Consider the following 16,841-nt stretch of genomic DNA (forward strand, 5'->3'; position numbering starts at 1 on the left):
CACATTTGTCCCTTGCCCACCTCCTCCTTAGCTGAAGAAACAGCGAACAATTTTTCAAATTTAAATTTAAAATTATTTTTCACTGTAGAGCTTTTTTATTTTATTTTTTTTCATTTTCTCCTCTTCTCCCTCTGACTCAGATTCCAAGGATCAGTCATCTTATTTACCTTTCAACTGAAAAACTGGAAAAACAGCGGTGTGTTTACTTTAAAATAAATGCACGTACTGTCTGTCAGCCATGCCTTCCGTGAGGTGCACAGCCCACCCACCAGAACACGCCATCCTTCTAGAGAGCAAAGGAGGCGGTACGCCCCTCCTGACTGGCCTATCTGTTCTTGGAACATAAAGTGCTGGAACAACCCTCGGCTTATAAGATTTTTAAATAAATAAGGAGCTGTTTGCTTGCTTGCTTTTTTTTTTTTTTTTCTTTAATATGGGAGACACACCTGGGGAAAGAAAGGAGACATACAGAGAAAATGGAGAGTAACATAAACAAGGAGCGTTCTGAAGTCTGCTTCATTGATCACAGCGGTATGGGTCCAGTCTTCTGTGCACTGTAGAACTGAGGAAATGTGTAATTATATGCTGTTAAGAAGCAGGGTTCTTATACAAAATGAAGAAAGGTTAGGAAGAACTCTGGGGAGGTGGATTAGAATTAGAGGTTTCAGTATGAACTCATGGTGTTTCATACAGAAACACAGAAGTAGATATTTATATGTCTTTGTGTGTGTGTGTGTGCACGGGCATCTGTATCTATAACATCTGTCAGGAAAACCTAAGGCTCAAGAGCCAAGTTTGGAAGAAGAGCAGTGGGAAGAGGTATGTCCAACCTGATGGTGACACACCCTCCAATGAAAACAGAGAGACTTGTAGGGGAAAATAGCAATAGATCCTCATCCCACACGATAAACTACAGATTGATAAAAGTGTTAGATGTGTAACAAACTAAATAAAGAAAACCATCACAAGTGTTGGCATAAGGAAGGTATCTAACCTTATTTTTTCCCAAGTGGTAGCTCAGCGCTCTCAGACTTGAGCACGCATCAGAATTCCCTGGAGGGCTTGTTAAAGCACAGACCCGGACCCAGAGCCAGAGCCAGAGCTCCGATTCTTCAGGTCTGGGATAAGGGCTCAAAATGTACATTTCTGATATGTTTCCAGGCCTGGGGACCATGTTGCTGGTCTGGAGGCCACACTTTGATGGTTTCCTTTGCTGTGCAGAGTTTGATGTGGTTACATTCATTTATTTTCGCTTTCCTTCTCTTGCTTTTGGGGTCAAATTCACAAAAACCACTCTGAGACTGAAGTCCTTAAGTTTCTAAGCAAGACTTTTTGGTAAATTTTGATAAAGACAGTTATGCTATATTTCCCTCCTTGAAAGTAGGACACTCTGGTCGTGCCACGGTCTGCAGTGTTAATGAGGCCCGCTGCAGAAGAAAAGAGCTGTAAGAGAAAACTGAGTCTTGGGTCCTACCTGCTATCAGTTTAGCAAGGTCATCAGTGGGCAGGTACAGACAAAACATGCTGATTAAAACAGACACTGGGTGATGGGGATTGTTTGAAAATTCCCCGAATAAACACGTTTTTAAAAATCAGTATTCAACCTCAAAATCTGGCTTCCACACAGAGATGTCTAGAGCTGTTCTTAAGAGCCAAACCAGCCCTTTTGGTCAAGTCCTTTCTGCAGCCACAGCCAGTTCGATGTCCCCACAGAAAGCCGGCCGAGGCTGGCCATTACACAACTGCAAGCCTTGAGTAAACCCTCCACCATAGCATCCCTCTGCCAAGGGAAGGCATAAAACACCAGCTGAGTTTCCCAGTCAACTTCCAAGTCCACCCAGGGGGACACAAGGGAGCAAGTGAAAGAAGGAATTGTATCCCGTGGAGCAGAAAAATGCTCCTCATCACGCCCTTTCCCAGGAAAAATGGTTTCAGGAAGAGCAGGCCACGGTGAGAAAAGTCACCTAGCATACTGTGACGCACTGGCCGATGAAACTGAATTCATTCTTAGACACCACCGTGGAAACGTTCAGCCCAGCAGCTCCCCAAGCGGCGCAGGCCCCAAGACCATGGTGCTGAAACGCCCCACATTAATGTCAGCCTCCCCACTCCAGGGCCCCCATAGCTTTTGTATTTGCTCAGTCTTGGAATTCTCTCCTGAACAACTTCGTGCCTGCCTCCCATTCAGGCAAGGAGGTCCCACCTCAGGAAACAGTGTCTCTGTTGCCCATCTCTGGGATTCAAACCTCCCAATCTTTGGGAAGAAAAGCACCAGAGGAGACAATAACTACTACTGTTACAGCTTCTACATACATGCTGTCAGCTCACTTACTCTCAAAACAACATTTTACAGAAGAGGAAACAGAAGGTTAAGAGACTGTCAGATGTCACAAAGCTGGTGGAAACAGGATTCAAACCCAGGTAGTCTGACTCTAGAGCAGGCGTCCTCAAACTACGTCCCGCGGGCCACATGAGGGTGTTTTTTGCCCTTTTGATTTTTTACTTCAAAATAAGATATGTGCAGTGTGCATAGGAATTTGTTCATAGTTTTTTTTTAAACTATAGTCCGGCCCTCCAACGGTCTGAGGGACAGTGAACTGGCCCCCTGTTTAAAAAGTTTGAGGACCCCTGCTCTAGAGTCTACATGTTCATAACCACTTCCCTACATGACAGATTTGTAATCACCAGAAACAGCCTCGCTCTAACAGAAACCGTGATGAAACATGGCTGGAATGTTATGCATACCAGCTATGTCATGGTCACCCTCGAAGATTTGCTTTTATAAGAAAAAGAAGCCCACTGTCCTATTACAATCCACAGCTTCCATTAGATTCGGGTCTGACATTCCTTACTACTCAACCCAGCCACACACTCAAAGTGCTATGACTGGTGCTGGAAAGAGCGGCAGGAGCTGCGGCCGCTGCCACAAACAACATCAAAGGTAAGTTCAAAGCAACAAGGTTTTCAAGGAAGACCATCCCCAAAACCAGCAACTAATTTCACCTAACAGTAACCCCCTAGTCTCATGATCTGCTCATTATAAAACACTAGCATGCTAAACGACACCATCCCCGTGCCATGATCAGAAATGGAAAGGACACAGCACGGCCCGGGGAAGCTCCTCTGAGAAATCTCCTACTCCTTTCCCTGGAAGGACCTGAATATTCCTCCCTCTTATTGAATATGCTACCCCCCCATTAAGTGAACCTCAATAAAGGAAGCAAATTCTGCTAAACGGGAGCTATTCTGTCTGTGGAGAAGCCACTTTCTGTCTCACTGCTTCACTTTCACTTTAAACTCTAAAAACAACGTTTTCATTATTAAACAAGACTAAATGCACTAAGCTTTCAACTCAAAAGTTATAAATGACTTACTGACTGACTGATTGACTGACTGAATAAATGATATATATATAACAGGTCTAAGGGCAAATTGTTGAAAAAAAGTTAATAAAGCTAAAAATGAAAATTAATATTAGAAAATATGGTACACTTGATAACTAAATCCAAGAAGTTGTCCTGAAAAAAAAAAATCAATTAAAAACCAAAAGTTAAAACAAAAGTATTTATGCTAGTCAAGAAAAAAAATTGGGGAAAAATACAAATACCAAAAATTTTAAGTGAGAAAAGTAAAAGCATTTTTAAATGAGAATGCTATTTAAAATCTTTACACTAATAAATTTGAAAATCTCATAAAATAATTTTCTCAGGATATATGAATTAACAAAATTGATGCAAGATGAATCAGAAAAGTTGAACAAACCAAATCATTATGGGGAAAAATACTGAAAAAGTCATCAAAGAATCATTTCAAAGAAAGCTGCCAGACCCAGTTGGTTTTATGGGTGAGCTCCTTCCTGTACTCATGGAACAGATAATTCCCATGTTATACAGTCTGTTCTCGAAGTTGGAAAGCACTTTAACTTACTGTATAAAATTAGCTTAACCTCAATTCCAAAGCCGACAAAAATAGTACAAAACTACAGACAAACGTCATTTATGAATATAGATGGAAAGCCCCCAAATAAAATATTAACAAGCAATTCTAACAAAACTTTCAAGAAATAATCTAGCACGAGCACTTAAGTGTATTCTAGAAATTCTAAAATTGTTACTATTAGAAAATTAATAAAACAAATGGAAGGAAGAAAAATCACATAATTATCCCAATGGTTGCTTAAAAGATATTTGCTAAAAATTCAACCCCTTTCCTGATTTTTAAAGGAAAAACAACAGTGATTAATGAACCAAGAAGATAGGTTACTAACACCCAGCCTTACACCCAGAGGAGAGTCACTAGAAGCACGCTTATTAGACATGGCCATACACCCACTCCATCACCACTAAAACAGGAAAGTGTACACAAAGCAACTCACAAGAAAAAGAAGTATAATTATCAAGATGAGCAAAATTATCAGTCTTAGAAACCACATAAATATCTCCCAAGAAAAGTCAAAAGAAGCTATTTAAACCTGTATTAAGGATTCAGCAACTGATAGAATATAAAAGAAAATGCAGAAACTAATAGTTGTATACTAAAAACAGCAGGTTAGAAGACCTAATAGGAAAAGATACCAGTAAAAGTAATAGCAAAATTACTTTTAAAATTAAAAGAGTCTATCTAAAGATAACTTCAAAATTATTTGAATGAATTTAAAGACATCTGTGTTCCCTGGGTATGAAGAATCAGTATGGAAATTCTCCATAAAAGAATTTTTTAAATGATAAGATTCTAATAAAACCTCAAGGGATTTGAGGGGAAGAAAGTAGAAAGAGGGGAAATTTGAGAAAATAATTTAGTTCATGTTTTGCAAAGAAAAGAAGGAGGAAGATTTTGAAAAGAAGAGAAACTTGAACTGTCAGAGATTAAAACATTTATAATGTTACAATAGCTAAGACAGAGAGATTTTAAAACAACAAATGAAATGGAAAATCCATAAACAGGCCCAAGTATAAATATGTTTTTAATATATGCTGAAGATACCAAATCAAATCAAAGGGGAAATAGAAGGATTATTCAATAAGCAATAATAAAGCTATCAGTTAACTATTTGGGAAAACTTAAATAGATCCCTACTCACACTGTGCACAAAAAATAAATTTGTTTGGATGAAGAATAAAATGGTGAAAAAATAAAAATCATAAGGAACTAGAAAAAAATAGAGGTGACTATTTACCTGATCTCAGAATGGGAAAAGCCTTTCAAAACATAAAAGAAAAGGTTGAAAATACAAAGAGTGACAGATTCAACTACAAAAACTTCAAAACATCTGTTTGGAAAAGGAAAATGAAAACCTAAAAAATTAAAATGTTTACAAATTATAAGACAAAGAATAATAGCCTTAATATATAAAGAGCTCAGCTCTGGCCAGGTAGCTCAGTTGGTTAGAGCATCGTCCCAATATGCCAAGGTTGTGAGATCGAGCCCCAGTCAGGGCACATATAAGAATCAACCAATGAATGCATAAGTAAGTGGGATAACAAATCAACGTTTCTCTCTCCCTTCTTCTCTCTAAGAATCAATTTTAAAAATAAAATAAAAACATATAAAGAGCTCTTTTAAGACTAACAGTGAAAACTACACACTTCAATATAAAAATGAATAACAGATAAGGCAATAAGCATACTTTAAAACACTGAATCACCGTCAATAAAGCAGAGAAAAGGTGGGGGGCCTTCACAGAAATAACAACCAAATGCAACAGGAGGATCCGGACCAAATCCATATTCAAGCAAAGCAATTTTAAAACAACACTTTGAGACAAATCATAAAATCAAATATAAACTGGATAATAGGTGATAATAAAGAATTCCTGATTGGTTAATACGATTGGTGTGATAACTGTATGATAATTATGTAAGAAAATGTCCTATTTTAAAGAGATGCACGCTAAAGAATCTAGGATAAAATACTGAGACATCTATAATTCACTTTAAAATACTACAGCCAAAAAAGAGATTGAGCAAACCTGACATAATGTTAATTATCAAATAGGCTAATAAATAAATAAATCTTCAGTCATTTATCTCAAGTAAATGTTAAACAATGGGCAGAAAGAAAGATTTAAAAACTTTCAAGTCTATCATAGCGTTACTAGCTGCCCAGTGCACGAAAATCGTGCACTAGTGGGGGGTAAAATCCCTCAGCCCGGCCTGTGCCTTCTCACAGTCCGGGACCCCTCAGGGGATGTCCGCCTGCTGACTTAGGCCCGATCCCCCTAAGCTGGCAGACAGCCATCCCTCTTGCAGTCCGGGGCTCTTGAAGTCCGGCACCCCTCGCTCCTTATCGCCCGCCTGCAGCAGAGGCGGGAGAGGCTCCCACTACCACTGCTGCACTCACCAGCTGCGAGCCCGGCTTCTGGCTGAGCAGCGCTCCTCCTGTGGGAGCACTCTGACCACCAGGGGGCAGCTCGTGCATTGAGTGTCTGCCCCTGGTGGTCAGTGCACATCATAGCGACCTGTCGTTCCGCCATTCGGTCGATTTGCATATTAGCCTTTTATTATATAGGATTTGTGATTGTGAAATACTAGTACTGAAATCTATCCAAATGTTCAATTTTTCATACAGCCATCTAAAAGACTACTACCAGGCAGTCATCAAAAACTGAATTTTGGAAGAAAAATTAAAGCTATTTTTATATATTTTATGGTGCAGCAGCTATGGAAAACAGTATGGTGGTTCCTCAAAAAAGTAAAAATGGAAATACACATTATCCAGTAATTCTACTTTGAGTATGTATGCAAAATAATTGAAAGCAGAGACTTAAGGGGATATTTGTACACCCATATTCATAACAGCACTACGTTATAGGCAAAAGGTAGAAGAAATCCAAGTGTCCTTGGATGGACGAATAAACAAAATGTGGTATATTCATACAATGGAATATTACTCAGCCTTTAAAAGGGAGATTCTGATATATGCTACAACATGAGTAAGCCTGGAGGACATTATGCTATGTGAAATAAGCCTGTCACAAAAAGGCAAATACTGTATGATTCCACTTATATGAGGCAACTGAAGTAGTTAGTCATAGAGACCGAAAGTAGAATAATAAGAGGTTGAGAAAAGGGAGGAAAAGGGGAGTTGTTGTTTTTAATGGGTACAGAGTTTACATTTGGGGAGAAGAAAGAGTTCTGGAGATAGATGGTGGTGATGGCTGCCTGACAATATGAATGTACTTAATGCCACTGAACTTTACATTTAAAAACGGTTAGCCCTGGATGGTGTTGCTTAGCAGTTACAGCACCAGCTCCTATACCAAAAGGTCGCAGGTTCGATTCCTGGTCAAGAGCACCTATCTGGATTGTGGGTTCTCTCCCTGCCCCCAGTCAGGGCACATGTGGGAGGCAACCAGTCCATGCATCTCCTTCATATTGATGTTTCTCTCTCTTCCTCTCTCTTCCTCCTTCTTTCCCTCCTCCCGCCTTCCATTTCCCTCTCTCTGAAAATCAATGGAAAAAAATATCCTCATGTGAGGATTAACAACAAAAGAATGGTTAAGATGGTAAATTCGATGTTATGTATATTTTATAATTAAAAATAAATTAAGATACTTGATACCTTTTCAAGAGAAAAATACATGCTGCTATTCTTTTATTATCTCAATTTTGATTGATGTCTTAAATATTAATATATATTTGCACACAGGAAAAAAGCTCAGAAGGGTATATATCAAAATGTTAATAATTATCACTAAGTGCTGTGCTTACAGGAACATTTTGTTTTCTTTGTGTGTCTGTGCTTTTCTGTAATTCCCAGGTTTTCTACATTTACTTTTATAATCAAAAGCGAAAATATGTTGACTGGACAAGTGAAAAAGGAAAGAAAAGGACGCTGATCCAAATTCGAGAATGCTCACAATTGTATCTCCAAAAGATATAATACACTTGAGAACAAATCATAAAAGGCAGCCTAAAGTTTGGGAAAATAAAGACCAACTCAGAAGACAGAGCACCAGGGAGTTCCCTACAGAATTAAAAGAGAGACATATTCCGGATTCCCTCAGCCCAGGTGGGTTCACCACATCAATGTGTGCCAAGCAGAAAGGAAAAGACCAAGGGAGCCTCAGACTCCACCCAAGTGGCCCGTCAGAAAGGACAGGCTCGGAAAGAAAGGACTGGAATCAATGCAGCGCTCTCCCGAGGGCTCCGCACGCCCCGCCCCACACCTCTCTTCAGCTAAATCCACTTTCAGAAAATATTTTCTAGACAGCAGCCTTCAAGAGAAAAAGGAGCCTTTCTTTCTGTGGCATTCCCTCGCCACATATGGTACTGCTCTGAATAGAGGCTTTTATGAGGGAGGGTTCGGATACCACAGCCACGGTTATGCCACTGACCACAAACAACAATAAATAGATGTTAGGGTTTAGGTTTCCATGCAGCAGAGGCACCCTGAGTAATTATGCTAGAGCTTCCAGCAGATGTTTATTGAGTGCCTACTAAGCACAGGGCATATTTGTAACATCACACACACATACACACACACACACACACACACACGTGCACACACGCAGCAGTTCCTTTGTTCTGTTCCAGGACTCAGACTAGGGCAGTAATGTGTAGGCTGGAGGCACTGGCCAGTCTGGTTCTACAGGTCCCATCTCCTGGACTGGGGAAAGAGAGGCAGAGGAAAAGCACTGATCCTTGCGAAGGATCAAGGGGACAAGTCACTGCATCCCACCACTACAGCTGCTGAAAAGGGGGCTGAGTTCTGCAGAAAGAAGCCTTCAGCCTTCCTAAAACCCGACGGACAGCATCCGTGGGAGCAGAGTCACTGCAGGCCCTGGGCCTGGAGGAAACGACACCACCAGGTTTATCGGCCAGGAAAAGAAGAGAGCCAGGCCTCCAGTGCTCCTCCCCACACACGTAAATGAATCCCACCAGCCACCCCTTCACCATACGTACTTTTGCCCCCATTGTTCTTCAGGACATTGGAGAGGTTGACAGAGGCGGTGCCTAGCAGTTCATTTCTTAAGGTATGGCAGCTCCAGACCTTCAAATCCAAATGACTCTGGGCCGTGACATTCCTGGAAAACAAATAGTTGATTCATCACATCCCAGCAGATCAATCACTCTGATTGCCTTAGAAGAAAACAGGTATTGCTGACAACCCAAACAGAAAGATGTTCACGTGACCCCTAAGCCCCCAAAGCTGACCCTGTAGCCACCTAGCTAATAATGAACACTCTGTGAGCTCAATGACGTGGAAACACTTAAAGAGAGGCACCTCGGGTACCAAAGGGCAGAAGACTTAGAGGCTCCATAGGACACCTGGGTCTCCCACCACAACCCCCCGGGAGCGCCTTGTCTCTTTCCCCCATGTCACTGCATTCAGAAGAGAAGGGACTTGCTCTTACAAAATGATGATCTCATTCCAGAGAAGCTCGGAGCTCCCGATTCGCTTCCCAGTCTTCTTGGTCTCACTGGGCAGTCCATCCACTGCCACTTCCACAAACGAGTTAATTCGATGTTGGCGACTGTGCACCTTGGGCTTTGCTGACACCACTGGACAGGAAAGAAAGAAAAAGTCCAGGATGAGGCAGAGGGCTCCCAGCCGCCCCCCAGTGGCAGATGGTCTCACTCTTTTTTGCTCTTTTGTTCAAAAAATAAATTTTGGGGTTTTTCCTGATTTTAAGAAAACTTCTTTTAAAAAATGTCAGGACAAACAAAAATATGAAACATAAGAAGCAAAAATCACTCCTAACCTAAAAACAAATGTTGGTAAATTCAGACTTTCCAGACTTTCAACTTTTATGTCCCCAATCCTTCAAAAATTCTTCTCCTCCCAAAATCCATTTTAAAAGGCAGTAATACAAGCCCATTATAAGAATATGCCATAACTTAGTTAACTATTCTTTCATTCATGAATAGATTGCTTCTAATTTTTTGCTCTGGGAAAATTACCATAAATGTATACACAGTATTTGCTTGCATTTCTGAGTATCCTTCCAAATCTATGAACATTTTTTTAAAGTTCCTAAAACTGCTTAATTCCTTTCTAAAAAGGGCAAATCTGTGTAGATGCCCATGAGCACTATAGGAAGATGTCCATTTCACCAAAAACTGTATAACACTGAGTGCAATGTTTTTTCATTCTTTGCAAATATGACAGGTTTAAGAAAATGCTATAAAGCTAACAGCTAAGAATTAATGAGTACTTTTTACAGATACTATGCTAAGCACTTATCATCTACCTGAATCCTCACAATGAACCCAGAGGCAGGGAATATACCATCACCCCCATTTCACCAGGAGGAAACGGTTTGAGGAAGCCAGGTCATTGCCCCAGGCCACAGAGCCAGGAAGCTCTGAGCCAGGATGTGCAACTGGGCAGCCTGACTACACCATGTTTTGTGCCATTACCAGACTTTGCTTATTTGTTCTAATGCTTTCCTTAAATTACCAGTGAGACTGAATATTTTTTCCATGTGCTTGTTACCATCTGCATTTCCTCTTCATGTGGCAGCGTTTCTGATGTTCACTTGGCACCAGCAAGCCAGGGACTCAGAGAGCACAAGCTAAGCAAGAATCCGCCCCAGGCCAGACAAGCTCCTCTGAGAGCATATATTAGCCAAGAGAACTCCAGGTCATTAGGATGAAACACATCTAGATGTCTTTAATCCTATGCCCCAGATAAGAGCATATTACTGACATTCCTTACCTATGATGGCAAGACTGTTCTAGCCTGAGCTCCCGTCTGTCAAGGGTTAGCAAACCTCTCCCACCCAGACCCTTCTGAGAGGTGACCGTCCTGTAAGAGGCCACAATTTGGCAAAGGACAAACCCACCTCTGGGTTGTTTTAAGCAATAGCTCTCTTCTTCAGGCCCAAAAGGAGTAGAGAGAAATTCAAAGAACAACAACATCAAAAGTTGTGGCTAAGATTCAGGAGCAAAAAGGGATGGTACCAGGGGAAAAAAGGTTGGGGTCCTGGGAAATGGGGCCCAGGGTAGAAAAATGAAATACTTTACACATTGATCAAGGCTAACTGAGGCCACCTGGTGGTGCAAGAATAGCTCTGCATGCAGGCCCTTACAAAACGGACTAATTATAGAGTCCTATAATTTTAAGCTAGACCGTTTCTTTGAAATCAACAAGTTCAAAACCTTTATTTAATCATTTGACCAACTAAGATCCAGGGAGGTAAAATAACATATCCAAAATCCTAGAACTAGTAAGAGCCAGAGCTAAGCCTAAATTCAAGTCTCCCAGCTCCCAGGCCAATTCTTTGAATTTTTGCCATGATGTTTCCTTTTCTGTCCTCTAGCTTTTTCCCCTATGTGTTTTTCTACCTTTTCCTTTTTTTTTTTTTTTTTTTTAATTATTATTTTTTTAATTTCTTTATTGATTAAGGTGTCACATATTTGTCCTCATCCCCCCATTCCCATCCCACCCCTCTCCCCACGCATGCCCCAATCCCCTGTTGAACTTAACCGTTGGATAGGCTTATATGCATGCATACAGGTCCTTTGGTTGAACTCTCCCCCTCCCCCCACCCTCCCCCTACCCTCCCCTATCCTCCCTCTGAGGCCCGATAGTCCGATCGATGCCTCCTTGCTTCTGGTTCTGTTCTTGTTCCTCAGTCTATGTTGTTCATCATTTCCCCTAGATGAACGAGATCAAATGTCACTAGATATATACTAATAAGAACTGAATGTGAGACGAGCAATAATATTTATGCTGACAGGCAAATGAATCAATCTGTAGCGAGCTTCCCCCTGGACCAACAGTTCTTTTGAGACCCAATTTCGATGTCCAGTAGTTCCTTATGTGTACATGTCAGCACTGACCCCTCAGCTCTGGATGGTGGACAAATGGTGGTAATGGAGGTCCGACTCCCTCTGGTTTGGTCTCGGCCGAACCCAGGGGCACGGCGTCACCTGGACTAAGGGGCACGTGGCCTCACCCATACCCAAGGGGCGCGTGGTCTCACCCGGGCCTGGGACTCAGCCTCACCCGGATGGATCCAGGGGCGCACGGCCTCACCCGGACCCAGGATCTGGCTTCACCCGTACCCAGGGACGCTTGGCCTCTCCCAGACCCAGGGCCACTTGGGCTCACCCGGGCCTAGGTGCACAAGGCCTCATCCGGATCCAGGGACGCATGGTCTCACCCGGACCCAGGGACGCTTGGCCTCTCCCAGACCCAGGGCCACTTGGGCTCACCCGGGCCTAGGTGCACGAGGCCTCATCCGGAACCAGGGACGCATGGTCTCACCCGGACCCAGGGACGCTTGGCCTCTCCCAGACCCAGGGCCACTTGGGCTCACCCGGGCCTAGGTGCACGAGGCCTCATCCGGAACCAGGGACGCATGGTCTCACCCGGACCCAGGGACGCTTGGCCTCTCCCAGACCCAGGGCCACTTGGGCTCACCCGGGCCTAGGTGCACGAGGCCTCACCCGGATCCTGGGACACATGGTCTCACCCGGACCCAGGGATGCTTGGCCTCTCCCAAACCCAGGGCCACTTGGGCTCACCCGGGCCTAGGTGCACGAGGCCTCACCCGGATCCAGGGACACATGGTCTCACCCGGACCCAGGGACGCTTGGCCTCTCCCCGACCCAGGGCCACTTGGGCTCACCCCGGCCTAGGTGCACGAGGCCTCACCCGGATCCAGGGACACATGGTCTCACCCAGACCCAGGAACGTTTGGCCACTCCCAGACCCAGGGCCACTTGGGCTCACCCGGGCCTAGGTGCACGAGGCCTCACCCAGATCCAGGGACGCATGGTCTCACCCGGACCCAGGGACGCTTGGCCTCTCCCAGACCCAGGGCCACTTGGGCTCACCCGGGCCTAGGTGCACGAGGCCTCATCCGGATCCTGGGACACATGGTCTCACCCGGACCCAGGGACGCTTGGCCTCTCCCAGACCCAGGGCCACTTGGGCTCACCCGGGCCTAGGTGCACGAGGCCTCATCCGGATCCAGGGACGCATGGTCTCACCCAGACCCAGGGACGCTTGGCCTCTCCCAGACCCAGGGCCACTTGGGCTCACCCGGGCCTAGGTGCACGAGGCCTCACCCGGATCCTGGGACACATGGTCTCACCCGGACCCAGAGATGCTTGGCCTCTCCCAGACCCAGGGCCACTTGGGCTCACCCGGGCCTAGGTGCACGAGGCCTCACCCGGATCCTGGGACACATGGTCTCACCCGGACCCAGGGACGCTTGGCCTCTCCCCGACCCAGGGCCACTTGGGCTCACCCGGGCCTAGGTGCACGAGGCCTCACCCAGGTCCTGGGACACATGGTCTCACCCGGACCCAGAGACACTTGGCCTCTCCCAGACTCAGGGCCACTTGGGCTCACCCGGGCCTAGGTGCACGAGGACTCATCCGGATCCAGGGACGCATGGTCTCACCCAGACCCAGGGACGCTTGGCCTCTCCCAGACCCAGGGCCACTTGGGCTCACCCGGGCCTAGGTGCACGAGGCCTCATCCGGATCCAGGGACACATGGTCTCACACGGACCCAGGGACGCTTGGCCTCTCCCAGACCCAGGGCCACTTGGGCTCACCCGGGCCTAGGTGCACAAGGCCTCACCCGGATCCAGGGACACATGGTCTCACCCAGACCCAGGGACGCTTGGCCTCTCCCAGACCCAGGGCCACTTGGGCTCACCCGGGCCTAGGTGCACGAGGCCTCATCCGGATCCAGGGACGCATGGTCTCGCCCGGACCCAGGGACGCTTGGCCTCTCCCCGACCCAGGGCCACTTGGGCTCACCCGGGCCTAGGTGCACGCGGCCTCACCCGGATCCAGGGACACATGGTCTCGCCTGGACCCAGGGGTGTGTGGGCTCTCCCAGACCCAGGGGCGCTTGGCCTCGCCCGGGCACGGGATCCAGCGTCATCCGGGTCCAGGGGCACTTGGCCTCACCCGGACCCGGAGTCCGGCCTCACCTGGACCCAGGGGTATGTGGCCTCACCTAGACCCAGGGACGTGAGGCCTCACTTATACCCAGAGGCGTGTGACCACACCTGAGCCCAGAGGCGCGCAACCCCGCCCGCACCCGGGACTCAGCGGGGCCCCGTCTTCCCGATCCCAATTCCTGCCGGTCAATCCCCCCTCAGCAATTCCCCTGGCCATCCTTCCAGAGCTCCAGTATGGCTGCTGCAGAACTCGTCGGGCGGCGGCTCGGCGAAGCTCCGGTGCACCCGGTGCATGGCGGTGGGCCAGTCTGGCGTCGCTGCGTCGGCCCTTGGGTCTGCATCGGTGGCCGGTCGCCGAGCATGCGCACCTGGCCGCTTCTGGGGCGTTGAGATTCTTGACGGACTCAGAGGTCAGCAAGCGCGGAGTCTCCCACCCCATGTCTCATAGGGGCTCATCTGTCCGTACTTGGCTGCCAGTGGAGCCGTCCCCTCAGCCGGAGACCGCCGGGGGAACTGCGCCGAGCACGTTCCAGGCCGCTGTTGTATCGCCTGAGCCATAGTTCTTTTGTGTCGCCTGAGCTGTAGTTCTTAAAGTGTGGTCTTTGGGTCACCGGCATCAGCATCATCCCACATACCCCTCTTTTATTCTAGTTGTAGAGCATCTACTCAGCCAGCCCTATGGTGGTCTTGGATGGTGTCTGCTCTGCTCTCTTGTCGTAGTCTCAAAGTTGTTGTGGTAGGCAACAATCAGGCTTCCGCCCTATGCCTCCATCTTGGTCCTCCTTTGTATAGTTAAGTCTTGATTGTTGTTGGTGTCACTGGGGGGGCGCTCTTTGTCTATAAAGGAAGAGTTGCTGTGCAGGAGACACGTTTATGGGCCGGGTCTTGGTGCAGCAAAGCTTTGGCGCTCACTGAATATTCCCGTTGAATGTGTCCCTTATGCACGTGGTTGAAATCTGGTGTCATCTCCCACAGACCACTAGATGCCCTCGTTTCTGGGTCTCCAATGGGGTGTAGATCAGCTACTGCCTTAGGCACTCAGCAAGGATTACAGCAAAAACTGTAGTTTCTTCCTCCTGTCTGAGTGGCCCTGGAGCAGTCCGACTAGAACAGCAGATCATCTGGTCCGCTGCCAGAGGGCAGGCCACCCACATGCTTAAGCCGTTGCTTGGGGCGCAGGTGTGCCTGCAAGACTTGCGGGGCAGGTCTTCAAAACGTGCGGGGCGGGTCCCCGGGCGGGGCGGGGTCTCAGGGCGCCAACAGGCCATGGTGCGGCGAGCCTCGATGGCTGTGAGTCTGGTCCTTCTGCCTTCCATGTATCTAAGTCCCCTCGTTCCGCACTTCAGCGCAGCAAACACTGATTGCTGGGCGCACCTCTGCAAGAGTCCCGCCTCTCCCCGCAGGCATCTGGGTCTCCCGGGGTTCGCCAGAAGATGGGTTTCAGGGTGATGGAGAGCTAATCTCCCTTAGGTTTGGAACAAAAGCCCCTTTCCCCCGCCACCAGCCAGACCCACGCACCTCCACACCTCATCCCCTCCGATTTCGCTGGGTGCGAGGCAACAGAACAGCCTTTAACCTCCGCCGCCATCTTTTTCAAACTTCTCAATTTGTACTTCTTAATCCCTTCATTTCAGTCAACTCTACTGAAGTCTAGCGCCGCCGGGAGGTGCCCGGAAAGGGCGCCCGGGCCTCCGTCCGGTGCGCGGTGCGCACGTCCCGCGGAATCAGGCGCACGAGGGCCGCGCGGCTGGGACGGGCGCTGGGCGGCCGCCGAGCTCCAGGCACCGCCATCGCCGTGTTCCAGACGTCGCCGCCGCGGCGTCCCCCCAATTTATACTTCTTAATCCCTTGAATTCAGTCAACTCTACTGAAGTCTAGCGTCGCCGGGAGGTGCACGGAGAGGGCGCCCGGGCCTCCGTCCGGTGTGCGGGGCGCGCAGCCCGCGGCACCAGGCGCGCGAGGGCTGCGAGGCGGGGACGGGTGCTGGGAGGCCGCCGGGCTCCGGGCGCCGCTGCTGCGGCGGCGTCCCCAGCGTCCTGGGCCGGGCGGCCTGCGGGGGCGGCGGAGTTGCGAAAGTGAGTGAGTTTCCCAGGGTTTCGCCCGGAATGGGGTTCAGTGCAATCGGAGCCAGTGCTCAGCGCACTCCGGAGCCTTTATCTCCTTCCTGCCAGTGAACTCCGGCCAGGTCATCAGCCGCACCCTCCTCTCCGGTTCCATCCTCCCCGCAGGCGCGTGTGCTCGTGTCTCCGCCCGTTTCTCCATACCTCAGGCTTTTACGGCTTCCCCGACTGTCCCCGTGGCCTTCTCCTTCCCTCCAGCTGTGGGCATTTCAGTCCACCAACTTTCCTGTGGTTCTGGACGATGTCCGTTCTGACCTCTAGTTGTATTTTTGAAATTGTTGTGCCCGGCTGCAGGTTAGGTGTTTAACCTATGCCGCCATCTTGGTTTTCCCTTCCTTTTTTTTTTTTTACATAATTTCAGCAAAGTTTTTAGGAAAAGTGCAAGAACAATACAAAGAATTCCTATAAACTTTTTACCCCGTCACCAAATATTAACTTTTTATCTATTTGCTTGATTATTCGCTCTCTCCGCTGACTTCCCACACACACATACACATTTTTCCCCCTGAAACTCTGGGAGTGAGTTATAGATGCTGTAGCCCTTTACTCCTAAATACTTCAGTGTGTATTTCTAAGAACAAAGACATTTTTCTAATATAACCATGGTATAAATATCAACATGCGCAAATTTAGCATTCCTTAATACTATTATCTACAGACCTTATTCAAATTTTGCCAATTGTCCTACCAAAGTCCACTATAGCACAAAAGGGAATTTTTTTCTGTTCCAATCTAGAGTCACATTTTGCAGTTATTTTGAAGTTCCCAATCTATAGAAAGGTTGAAAAAATAGAATAATTGTATGCTCTCCACCAATTATCATTTTGCCACACTTGCTTTATTTCCCTCCATGT

The 16,841-nt window shown here is 47.0% G+C and overlaps 1 protein-coding gene across 1 annotated transcript in view; it reads right to left on the minus strand.

Annotated features, from left to right (window-relative positions):
- WWP2 (WW domain containing E3 ubiquitin protein ligase 2) overlaps positions 1-16,841 on the minus strand; it is a 135,244-nt gene that overhangs the window by 97,332 nt on the left and 21,071 nt on the right. Inside the window, exons 3-4 of the mRNA XM_028143253.2 lie at positions 9,356-9,503; positions 8,904-9,025 (exon numbers count right to left, since the gene is read on the minus strand). Coding sequence (XP_027999054.2) covers positions 8,904-9,025; positions 9,356-9,503 — 270 coding nt within the window. The remainder of the gene's footprint in view (positions 1-8,903; positions 9,026-9,355; positions 9,504-16,841) is intronic.

The sequence above is a fragment of the Eptesicus fuscus genome, chromosome 21 (genome assembly GCF_027574615.1).
Source record: "Eptesicus fuscus isolate TK198812 chromosome 21, DD_ASM_mEF_20220401, whole genome shotgun sequence".
NCBI classification, from domain to species: domain Eukaryota; kingdom Metazoa; phylum Chordata; class Mammalia; order Chiroptera; family Vespertilionidae; genus Eptesicus; species Eptesicus fuscus.